This window comes from Gavialis gangeticus, unplaced genomic scaffold, assembly GCF_001723915.1.
Source record: "Gavialis gangeticus isolate Ggan-Ray unplaced genomic scaffold, GavGan_comp1, whole genome shotgun sequence".
NCBI classification, from domain to species: Eukaryota; Metazoa; Chordata; order Crocodylia; family Gavialidae; genus Gavialis; species Gavialis gangeticus.
Genome location: NW_017729004.1, coordinates 44585766 through 44597871, shown reverse-complemented (window position 1 = coordinate 44597871; position 12106 = coordinate 44585766). Strand labels below are relative to the sequence as shown.

The 12106-nt window shown below is 39.6% G+C and overlaps 1 protein-coding gene across 1 annotated transcript in view; it reads left to right on the top strand.

Moving 5' to 3' along the window:
• The window catches only part of PLXDC2 (plexin domain containing 2), a 467547-nt gene extending 456525 nt beyond the window's left edge, over positions 1-11022 (top strand). Inside the window, exon 14 of the mRNA XM_019508320.1 lies at positions 8741-11022. Within this exon, the coding sequence (XP_019363865.1) occupies positions 8741-8857 (117 nt within the window). The 3' untranslated portion in view covers positions 8858-11022. The remainder of the gene's footprint in view (positions 1-8740) is intronic.
• The last annotated feature ends 1084 nt before the right edge of the window (positions 11023-12106 follow it).

The window sequence follows — 12106 nt, the reverse complement described above, 5'->3', positions numbered from 1 at the left end:
CCTGGGAATAGTTCACTTGCAAAATTCCCTGCCAGTCCCCCATCTGCCTGGGCCAGTGGCTGTGGGGAAACCCCTTGCTTACAGTGAGTGGCCTGCTCTCACCAGCCACTGTTTTGGGGCACCCCAGGCCACATGCTAGGGTTTGCTCTCCAAATTTCAAACTGCCTGCTTCTACTGAAAGTCAAGGAACACCTGAAAGTCAAGGAAAAGTTGTATTTGTCATTAATCTGAACCTTGAATCACCAGTAAAAATTTGCAAAATTAGCCCCTGGGATCTTGTTGCAGCATTGCAATAAAAATTCAGTGTTTTTCCATGGATTACCAAGTGAACCCAAGTGGCACCTGGTGGTGAAATTGTTGCAAAACAGGGAAAATCCTGTTTTCAGGCATAAGTTGGATCCACACTGAAAATTTAAAATGATTTAAAAAAAACCCTCATAGAAGGAATTCAGGAGCTAAAAATAAAACATGTCAGGGTGTTTTAAATTACCACAAAAAAAACCCTAAAATGATAACATCAGATGATAACGTGGATATACAGATGTGATTTAGCTAGCCTAATGGTGATTTTTGTCATGTGGACACAGGAAAAATGTAACGTGGAAACAGGAGCGTTGTAACGTGAACAAGTGCCCATTGTATGAGCTGCTGCTTCCTTTAAAGTGGCTAAAATGTATGTTTGTGTGTGCTCTCTGTAGCAAACATGTCAAGTCTCCGTACTTTTGGACTCACTGAATTTGGTTTGCACATGCTTTCTTTTGATCTCTCCCCTCTTCCATCCCCAACTAACCCCATTTGCTGTGTGTAGGATGTTAATTTAGGGAAGATAAAATAGCAAAGTAATTGCAAATCATTTGTAGTATTCATCCTGGTGTTAGGTTTGAGACTTGTGGACCTGCTGGCCATTTCTGCTTCTATTTTTTAAGGCTTATCATTTTACATCTGTGTAGATAGCAGAACACTGCAGAACAAGAGTGCATACACCATTTCCAACTTGCAGATTTGATTTAATGCATGCAGTTTATCTCTTAAAAGTAATTTAAAAAATAGAAGAGAAATGTGGAGCCAGATTTTCACCAGCCATACATTAGTAGAGCTCCAATGAAGTTGATGAAGGTGCGCTCATTTATATTAGCTGAAGAACTGATTTGTCGTGTTTTGGGGGTTTTTTTCCTACTTTCAGCTTGCAAATGGCAATTTTTCCAACTATTTAGTTGGTCTAATAAAAGATAGCACATTTACCCAAAGAACTTCATCTGCCTGGGTAGCCTTGAGGCCTTAACACTGTCACCAATTTGGGTTTTTTTTCTGAACTGAGAGCTGAGTTATGCACCCTGGAGCTAATGATTAAAAGATAGAGGAACAAGTAAAATGTTTCTGTTCTTTCAAAGTTTTGCAAGGTCTAGGCATTTTAGATATTGTCATCTATCTCATTGTCGTTGCGCTGCACTGATAGTAAAGTTATTTCCTGAAGAGCTTATTCAGCTCAACAGGAACCAGCAGCTCAGCAGGGGAAACCCAAATCATATAAGAAGGAAAAACTATAAAATAAATAATTAGCACTGACAGTAAAAGTCAAGGAGATTGTGGAAAGAGCTGTCCTCTTCTTCAAGGATGAGAAACTAGCTGCTTAGATGCCCAACCTGCTACTTCATAAAACTGTGGAAATGTTAATAGTTGATATAGTTGTAGCAGAAGTATTTTAAATCAAAGAGGTCTGTTTGGGACAGAAATTTCTATTCAGTAAGAAAGAGAGAACTAAATCAGGTTCTTTCACCTGTATAGTTTGAGCTAGTTTGGACTTTGAGGTAATTTTTTCTAAGCATCCAATTAATTCAGTGCCAGGTAAGTCAAGTTACTTTGTTGCTTGTAAAAAGCAGGTAGTTGAGATGTAGTGTTCTCTAAACACTGGATCTGGAATTGCAATAGCTGCTCATCTCTACCTGAGCTTTTGTTAAATGAATTGGGCATTCACTTAAGTTTGACAAGACAATAGGTAAGACTACACTCAAATTGTAAATACTCAAAAATAGGTAACTGTGAGGTCGCAGAGACTCTTCGTAGAGCAGGCCTGTCTAGCTGCTGGCCCATAGGCTGCATACAGCCCTTGCGGAATTGTGCTGCAGCCCCCAGGAGCCCACCTGACCACTGCTCCCCCATCACTCCAGCTCCAACAGCAGCCAGAATGTCCAAGCTGCCCTTCTGTCCTCCAGCTTCTGCTTTCTGCTTCTGCTCCAGGGAGCAGGGCAGTGCAGCACAGCGCAGGGAGCTGAAGGTGAGCCTTGGGTGGCATAATGCAGCAGTGGGGGGAGGAGGAGCAATATGAGCATGCAGTGCAGTGGTTGCGGGGGTGCAAGCACATGGTGCAGCAGGGGAGGAGAGTAAAAGGGGCCTGTGGCACTGTCGGTGGGGGTACCTGTACTATGTGCAGCCTGGGGAGCCATGGCTCACTGTGATGTGACCTGCAGGTGTGTGGTCGCTGCTGGTGCAGCCCACAGGGTGTTTGGCTCACAGGTGCTTAGAGGTTGGACAGTCAGACAGTCATAAAGAAGTCCTTTAGGGCCAAGATCACTGATAAGAGATAAGGTCAGGAGAACAAGAAAATAACAGATACCATAATCCAACTTTTGCAGAATCTTAATGTGGGCTCTTGTTCACAGTGTTAATTTCTCCAGTGAAAACTTCTTCCATGCAAATTATGTTTTTAATTAATGCTGAAGTCTAGAAATCATTGCAGATAATAATTGACCCTTTATTAGTAAGGATGTACACAATTTATTTGTTCCTACTGAGAATGTAATACTGACTAGAGGCCCACATAATAGATCAAATGGGATTTGATTTCTTCCCTTTTCTTAATTTTTCTGAGTAACCTTGCACTGTCAGTTTGAAGCTCGACGCTTTATTCTGAAAATCTGAAGGAGTCGATAATAAATATCTCTGCTTCTGAGTCAGTAATATATGATATTGACAAAGCTCAGTCAAAAGCCCATGAATGGTTGGTGTAAAGTTTAAAATTAATTTATTACGTGCATGTGAGTGCAGGCATGCTAGACTGGATATCACTGAGCAGGTGAATATAGTACTTAGCAGGCAGGATTGGTGGATATAAGATGTCTGCACAATGTGCAGAAGTTACATTAAAAATTAGAAGATGCTGTGTACCCAAACTCCCCGGGAAGTTCATGTGAGGTGAGGATAATGCAGATTTCTGAGGAGCAATCAGAATTTTGTAACATCAGGTTCTTACTGTAATGAAAATTTGAGTTACTCCATTAAGGTCATTAATACTACATAAAACAGGTGTGGGGGGAGAATCAAGTTCTATGAATGCTTATGAGACCACCTGCTCAAATGTATAACTGAACGAGACTGCAGTTCATGGCAAGCAGACTCCGTGGGTTTGATGCTGGTAGGATGATAAAGTGAAAAATGGGAGTTGCTAACAGTTTACATGTACCGCTGTGGAAAAAAACCCAGAAGTGATTGTAGTTGGAGGTTGTTCAAGGGTTTAAATACTTTCTTTGACCTGTTCTTATCATGGAAGTCTGACTTCACCTAAAATTGTACTTTTGCTGTTTCCTTCACTGTTCATGTTGTAAAAGACTGTATGTGCTATTGATCTCTTCACATCCACAGACATTTCAAACTCATTTTCCAGAACTTTGAAGGGAAAATGTAAAATAAGACTGACGAATCTCAGCAAATTAACAGTGAAGCAGAATACTCAAACTGCATCACTGTAGTTGTTGTAAATTAATTCCCATCACAGGTGAAATGTACCATACCACAGGCTGAGCTTTCATGGAGATTATGTGGATCCGTATAAGAGATAGCAATATGTTCCTAAGTTCCTTTGGGAGGCCAAGGAAATCAATCATAAAATGCTATTATTTCCATGTTACAGTGTTTGCACACTATACAAAAATGATATATACCAGTCCTTCCATAACTGAGCCTCTTCAACATTATGTCCTCCTAAATTTTATTTTCCAAGCCATCATCTTTTGGGAGCCAAAAATCTAAGATGCTCCAGAGGTCTGAGCTCTACTGCCTCCCAAGCCAGTCATCAAAGTTGGAACAAGAAACATTATGCTGCAGCCTCACTAGGTCTGTTCTGCATTTGGGCTAATTAACTCTGCTGGGGCTACCTCCTGACCCAGAAGCCATAGAACCATATTCATACAGCATTACACCCAGGCTAATTACCTCTGCCTCTCAACTGATTGCATGCTGACAAGCTGACACTATATGAATACTGAGCAGGGGAGGGGCAGTGAAGCTAATTTGGCTCTAATATTCCAGATCTGTGACAAAATTCACATTTCAAGGACTCTTTGGATAAGGGATCACAGCCCAAAGAGAACCAAGAGCTGCTAATTGTTTTTCTTTTTTCATATGTACACAGTAGGTATTTCCCTTCTGCTTGTGCACATCTGTTACATTTACTCTCCTTTTCCTTCACATATATATTTTTAAAAACATCTAAAAATTCACACATTGATTTTTGTAGCAGTTCCTTTACTAAAAGTCAGACTTGATTATTTCCTTCATTTTCAAGATCATATTGATCATATTGGTTAGAACTCAGCAAAGTCATTTATAAATGTCTCTGAAGCTCTCACCTGAATTGCAGCTCTCTGGTCAGTTCAAAGCTGCAGACCATATTGTTTTATAGTTATGTCATCAATTATCTTGTGCATTAGAATAGTCAGAAAGCCTTGCTGGCAATAGAAACTAAACACATAGAAATTGCACTTTATTTTTTATAGATTAAAAGAGGCTTTCAACATAGAAGGTTCTTTCTTCCCTTTCCCCTCTCATAGAATTATACCAAAGGTGGTAAAGTTTACTAGAACCCTCTGCATGAAACTCAGCCAATCAGATTGCAAATCTTGATTGGACTGTATTATCTTATATGGTAAGCAGCTGTAGTGTTCATCACAGTTCATGTTTGGGGTTGTATTAACCACATTGTTCTGCAACAGAAAATCAGTTTACATAAAGGTAACCTCAAAAAAAATTCATACAGTCCTTCAAATGTGCTAAAAGCCCTTATCTGACAAGCTAATTGGGGCCTATGCTCCAGGGGTCATTCCGTGATTTATGGCAACTCACTTAGCTGAGAATGAATGCTAGGGGGCCTCTACTACTGATTTGCAATTGATAATTCATCCAGCAGTAAAAAAAAAGTACCATGTTGCCTAATACTTGCACAAATGAAAAGGTGATACTTGTTCACTTCAATAAACATGAAGACTTTCCAGTAAAACACCAGGAAAGGGAAGGGTCCCTAGAAGCCCACTCTCTAGCACTTGGAGCTGAGGTATCCCTCATCACATTCTTAAATATAAGAGCTGTAGAACTCACCCGGATTGTGTTCTAGGGTAGGGATGTCCAACCTGCAGGACACATATCACAAGTGGCATGAGCAGCCTCTGTGTGTGACATGTAACAAATTGAGGAAGAAACAGGTAGCATGGCAGTAGATAGGGCAGGGAGAAGGACATAGTGTCAGGTAGGGTAGGGAGCAGAAAGTAGAGCAGCAGATGGGGCAGTGGAAGGGAATAGGATTGGTAGTCAGGGGAAGTGTGGGGCTAATTTGTGGCACACCTACAAAAAAGGTTGGCCCCCAATTACTCTAGGGCATATATAGAAATACCTATTTCCAGGCTTAGAGATACTGACAGATCAGCAGGCTTAATGGCCCTAAGTGGCTGAGTATATAAAGAACGGGGCTGGTGAGAGGGGGAAATAAGGGTACAGTTGTACTGGGCCCTCCTAAATCAGATTTCATGTTTCCAAAAATAGGAGGTCACCTTCCACAAGGATGTACTAGGCCCCCAAATTTGTCTTACAGTGCCTGATGGAGATACAAGCTTTGAAATCTCTTTTCTATGAGCTAGCCTGCTCTAGACCCAGTTCTTTGTTTCCTTTTGGCCATGCACAGGGAGCCAGCCTTTCTCCAGATATGCAAGTCATTCTCCTGCACATGGTGTCTATGGTCTTCTGGGGCTCACAGCACTGCAGGCATTTTCCTCTAACCTATTTGCTTAGAAAGATGTACTTGGGTCCCATTTCTGGTAGCTTTACTCATGTGAGAAAACTCCTATTGAACTGCAATACACTTTATAATATATTCTGTAAGAATAAGCAAGTATTACATTCTACAGGACTGCAGCTCCAAGAATAACCGTAAAGGTTTGAAACTCCAAAGAAAGAAGTAGGTTTTCTTCCTGCTCAAAGGAGATGACAAGAACTAGGGAACAGTCTAAATATTGAGTTTTTTGCGCTTGTATTTTCTAGTCCTTTGTTACTGTGCCTCAGGGACCACAAAATGGAAAGAATTCATTAGGCTTTTCCTGGGCTGCTGCACTGGCTCAAGGAACTTTGAATCCCATGATGCCAATTAAGTTACTTCTGGTTTTATCAATTAAAATGGTAATATTGCTACAGAATTATCTGGGTCAGCAGCCAGGTCTAGTGAATCAGTAGCTTGTCAATGTTGTTTTCAAAACTAGCAACTTCACATACAAACACGCACATGCATATCCCATGCTATACATTATTACCAATGGAAAACCTGACAAGGCAGAATGAAATGCATTTCTTTCCCTTGAGGCATGAAAAGAAACTGCACAGGGCTCTAATTCTGATGTTTGAAGATGACCTTCAGATTTGTTTAATTCTGGGGCTAGAGTTGATGTTTCTGCTACATTTCCTGTTCAGTCAATTGATGCATTTCTATTCAGTTTTTATCACCTGGAAGGACCAGTTAGAAAGAGGTCTTCCATTTGGAGAGAGTGTAGCTGGAAATGGTAGATTGGCACTATAAAGAAGAACCAAGGATTAATCCTAGTTATGTCTTAAAATAACATTAGAGAACATTTGCATAGATTACAGTTTAGTTCATCTGTATGTGTTGTGGTGTCAGGCTGTTTCTAATTATTTTCCATACTAATTTTCACTGGTTTTTCATTTTCTCTTTTCATTAGAGGCATCTCAGGTCAAATTCTTTTTTCATTTACAATAGTGTAAGTGTGGAATAATTTCACTGGGCTCAAATGAATGACTCTAGATTTCCACTAGTGATTCTGAGAACAGAATCTGACCCCTTTTCATTAGCCGTAACCCAGCTGTTCTTTTTCATTTTCAAACTAATCTGAATCTAGTTTAGGGGAAGAAACCTACAAAGTTGGAACAAAGTTTTCTTATTAATAAAAGCACCTCCTTTCAAAAGGCCAGAGCTTCCTGCTTTTTCTGACTTTTCCTGACTAAGTCTTATATGGAGGGAGTGTTTGTGTTTGGGGGGGGGAGGGGAAGTGGGGAAGATTGCGTTGAGAAGCCTTGAGATTTAAATTAACTGTCAAACACAGTTCAGCACTGGACACCTCAGAAGCACATTTAACTCTAGAAGAGAAGAGAAGGAAACCTGCTGCTTTTGTAGTATGTCCTCCTAAGAGTGATCCCCTTGTAAGTCTTTATGTAATGCCCTACCAATGACTTTCCATTCTCACATTTTTTAGATGGAATAGCTATGGCACAAAATATTCTTTAGGTAATCCAGCCCTAAATTAGGTTCACTAATCCCAACATAATATCATAATATAACAACAGTGGTTCCCAGAACAGATTATCTGTATTATATTGACAACATAATAGTAAAACATTGAGTATTTTGAATCTACAAATTACTTATAGATAATGTTTACTTTCAGGATAGAGAGAATAAAAAAAATGGGTTTTGTCAGAACACAGCTTCTCACATTCATATTAAAAGCCATTAAAGTTATAAATCGCTTTTGGCCTCTGCCTTAGTGAAAATGTAAAATGTAACTAATTTTCTTCGTTCATCCTTCTAGTCACCTTAAATGCACTTGGACTATTCACTGTGTGATTCAGCACCCTTTGAAGGTGAACTGCAAATGCATTCAGTATCTTTGGAGAAGAAATGACATATAAAAACATTTATTTACACCCACATTTTCAAAAGTGACTAATCATTTGTGGGGAGGGGTGGTAAGAAAGGGCTCCATTTTGGTGCCCAAGTTGAGACACTGTAAAAGGCAGTAATTTCCAGAAAGTGCTGAGGAGTCTCACCGTCACAAAATGTAGAGTTTATAAATGTCTTTCATTCCAGAGCACATTTCAGATGCACAGGAATCATTTTACTCATCAGTTGGGTTGCCTGTCCACCTCCCAGCTCCATGCTGCAAACCCCCTCCTGGCACCGGCAGCGCCGCACTTGCTCCTAGGCAATACCACCCACTAGAAATCAGGAGGGTGGAAAGTTCATCCACACAGCAGGACTGGTAGGGGAATGGGGGTGGGAAAGGTGCATCCTGGGATGCTGGAGGACTACAGATTGTTTGTTTTACCTTGGTTGAGCAAACTGAAGTTATACTATCACGAGCTGGGTAGCACAGTCTAGAGTTAACCCTTGCCTGAAGTAGCAAATCTTTGAAACCCTCAGAGGGCACTTGGCACAAGGTAACAAGCTTTAACATGTGGACACTTGTTCTGTAATTTCCTTAATATGGTCTGAGTGTAATGTGTAACTTCACCATGTGTCATGTACCCTTTCTCTCCAACTCCCTAAATAACCTACTTTTATTTTTTAGAACCAATTAGAATTTAGCATTAAAGTCTGAAATTACAGGATATTTTAATAAGTTGTTCTTGTTTTATTGTTGTCCCTTGCATATTTTAAAGAGGCTTTTTGTTTTTGTTGCTCTTGTAGCGTCGTCCAAGCAGATGGCCTGCCATGAAGTTTCGAAGAGGCTCTGGACACCCTGCCTATGCTGAAGTGGAACCAGTTGGAGAAAAAGAAGGCTTCATTGTATCAGAGCAATGCTAAAATTTCTAGGACAGAGCACCAGTACTGGCCTACAGGTGTAAGACATTTACATTGCCTCTCTTTAAAGAAAAGGACCACTAGACTTCTCTAGCCTGGTAGAAAGACGTTTTTTGGATAAGCCTTTTCCAAGAAGAAAAAATAATCTATGATACCAGATTCCACTGCACAGAAGGTTCCCATAGTGGAATGAGGTACAGTAGTTCATTCAGAACTTGCTGAGTGGCACCCTTGGTATCAGAACTATGGCACAGCTGCTGTTCTATTGGCTTAGGCATGGGGTTGCATAGGAAACCAGATAATACAATAAAGCTTTTGGTGCACAAGGGTGTGACCCTTTTGTTCAAGTGTTCTTTGGTGTCTCAAAAATAAACTGAGTTACAAATGAGCAGCCCTTTCATACAAAGAGCAATGATTCCTGTTCACAAGGTAGCTGAGAAAAATGAATTCAATGCAGGTTAAAAAAAAGCAATTTTCTATACTTCTACAAGTGAATGTGGAAATACAGTTTTGATTTTTCAGTGCTAAACTAGCATAACCAAGTGCGTGACTGAGTTACAGTACGTTGTATGTTCTTTTCAAGAGTAGTAGAATGTTTCTTGTACTTTGTTGGTTAATATCCTTTAAAAAGTCATGAAAAAGAATCTTAATGTTAACACAAGCTGGTAAGAAACAAAATAACAAGGAGTTTTCACTATGGTGAAATTAGGCTTTCTTATCGGAGTTCACGGTGAAATTGGGCTAATTTTCAGTTTCAATATTCACTAAAAATTAAGCATTGGGTTTGTTTGAAGGGATATTGCTTGCATTTTCATGAAGAGGGTTGAAATGAAGGCAACAGATATTTTGGCTGATGCTGGAGGAAATCAACATGGAATATTTCTCAGGCAATGCGATGAGAAAATGTTGAGATTTTAAACACATAGGTTTTTATCCTTTGCCATTTCATTGCAAGTCTTTCCTGAGAAGCATTGCAAGAGATACAAAATCAAAGTCTTATTACAGAACCCTGCTGATTCATACAGTGATTTTGTTTAATGCACATAGTAGTTGCGTAAATATATATATAAATATATTTTTTTTATAGCTAACACAAGGCAGGCTCTTGTGACTGTTAAGACTGCATTTTTGTCATCCAGACGAAGGAAACGGATTGCATTACTGCATATTTCCACTGAGTTGTAAAATAATTCTTCATATTAGAATATTTTTATGTTGCCTAGGGAAGGTGGTTGGTTTAGTTGCAGTGCTATCACTTTTCTGCCTAGGGAACCATCTTTTCTTTAATATATCAACCCTTTTCTTCCCTGACCAGGGAAAGACAAGGTTATAAATTCCCCAGTGAAAAACAGAGATATCCATTTGGGTGGAAGATCTGAGGCCCAGATCTTCAGGGGAAGTTAGGTACTTAACACCTGGAGGATCTGTGCCTAGCCTACTCAAATTTTAAATTCAGGTATTGTATGTACATTTCATTGTGGTCTTTGACTATCAGATCTTTTACATACTGTACAAACAGTCTCATTTGAATCATTCTTATGCATAGTATTCAACATTTGCAGTTTCAGGTCTCAAGTAGTTTAGACACCTTGTAGGTACCACCTTAAAAATGCAGTTATTTACATTTCCTGTTGATGCTTGTATGGTCTAAATTTGATTACTTATTTCTGTTTTAAAAATAACATGATTTCTACTTGTTATTTTCTTCAGTAAATAATACAATACTGTATTTTCTGTATTCATTCTTTATTCTGTGTAATACATTTTTTGTCTGCTTTACAGCATCCCTTGTGAGATTTGAAATGTTCAAAACATAGCTAGAATTAATTTGAAGCTACTAACCACCATGTCTTGAGGTCTGGTGAAATACCTGCAGCAATCACTCTTCAATTTGTATGGCTCTATCAATCCCTGTTTCTAATAGGGAGGGATTAAATTGCAGGCTGGTAATTCAGATAGCAATAACCAAATGTATGCACATATATATCTGATTACACTTATTTTTAAAAAGATGACGGTGCACAGAATTTAAAAAAAAACTTTGGCAGTCTGAGGCTTGCTATCAGTTTCTCTGGGTTATTCAAGGTAGACTGAAAATTTAGGTTTGATTGCTTTAATAAATAGGATTGATTCGTCTAATAAAACAATTAAAGAATTTTTGCTTGGAATTTTTGAAGCATGGTCTGCTGTCCCTTTGCCAATTAAAATGCATTTTATTCTACAGCACATTCAATCAGTATATAAATAGCATGAATTTTACAGAAAGGAATCTGTATAATATTGCAATATATTTGATTGATATTAATGCTCACACAAGGAAGGGCTACTCATTATGGGTTTGCAAGTTCAGGCCTTGGCTTTGAGAGAGGAAAAAACTGAATCCAATCATACACAATTGATGTAATGCATAGAACCAATTGGTAAGTTAAGTGCTTAAATGAGACATTTGGTAGAATTGAAGAACCTAAGTCATAGAAAGCAATCCAGATCAACTCTACTTCACCTTCTTGGGCACCTCCATTTGACCTTAAAACTTCCCTAGGCACTTAAACTTCAGCTCCTGAACATGCTAAGATACCATCCAGTTCAAAAGACTAAATACTGCATAAGTGCCACTGTGATCCAGGTAGAAGGAACCTAAATTACTAAATGACCAATCCATTAGGCACCCATAAAGTACAGCTAACTCAGGCCAGCAGAACTGAGTCAGTCACTCTTACTAGAAAACACAGTAGCTGTGTTGCCCTTTCCTTTAGTTAAAGGAAGTCAGAGACTTGGGTTATCCCAGTCTCAGGGTTATAAACACATCTCTTGCCTCCTAGGAGGGTACCTTAACCCCCAAGTTATTAGAAACAGTCAGGTGGGAAGCATCCCTCCCCCATTCTTTCTGCTGAAAATAGGCCATTTGACATGCAAGAGTACAAGGGTCATGGGGGCCAGGAGGAGAGGAAACAGGAGGGAACATGCATGACTGCAGCCCAGTGACGAGAGCACTTCGTGGGATGGGGACACCAAGGTTCCAATCCCCGCGCCCAGGACTGCTTATGCTTTTTACTTTAGGCAGTCTTTGGCTTTAAAAACCAAAAATAATCCTAGTAGCCAGCTGGCAGCCTTTATCATGGAACTACAGCCATTCTCCTGCTTCCTCGCTGTCTTTCATGCATCTTGGGCTGGGCTGTAGGCCACGGGGAGTAAAGTGTAGCACACATTCTTTTAGCCTTTGCAACTCTAAATGGGGGGGAGGGGGGGGGG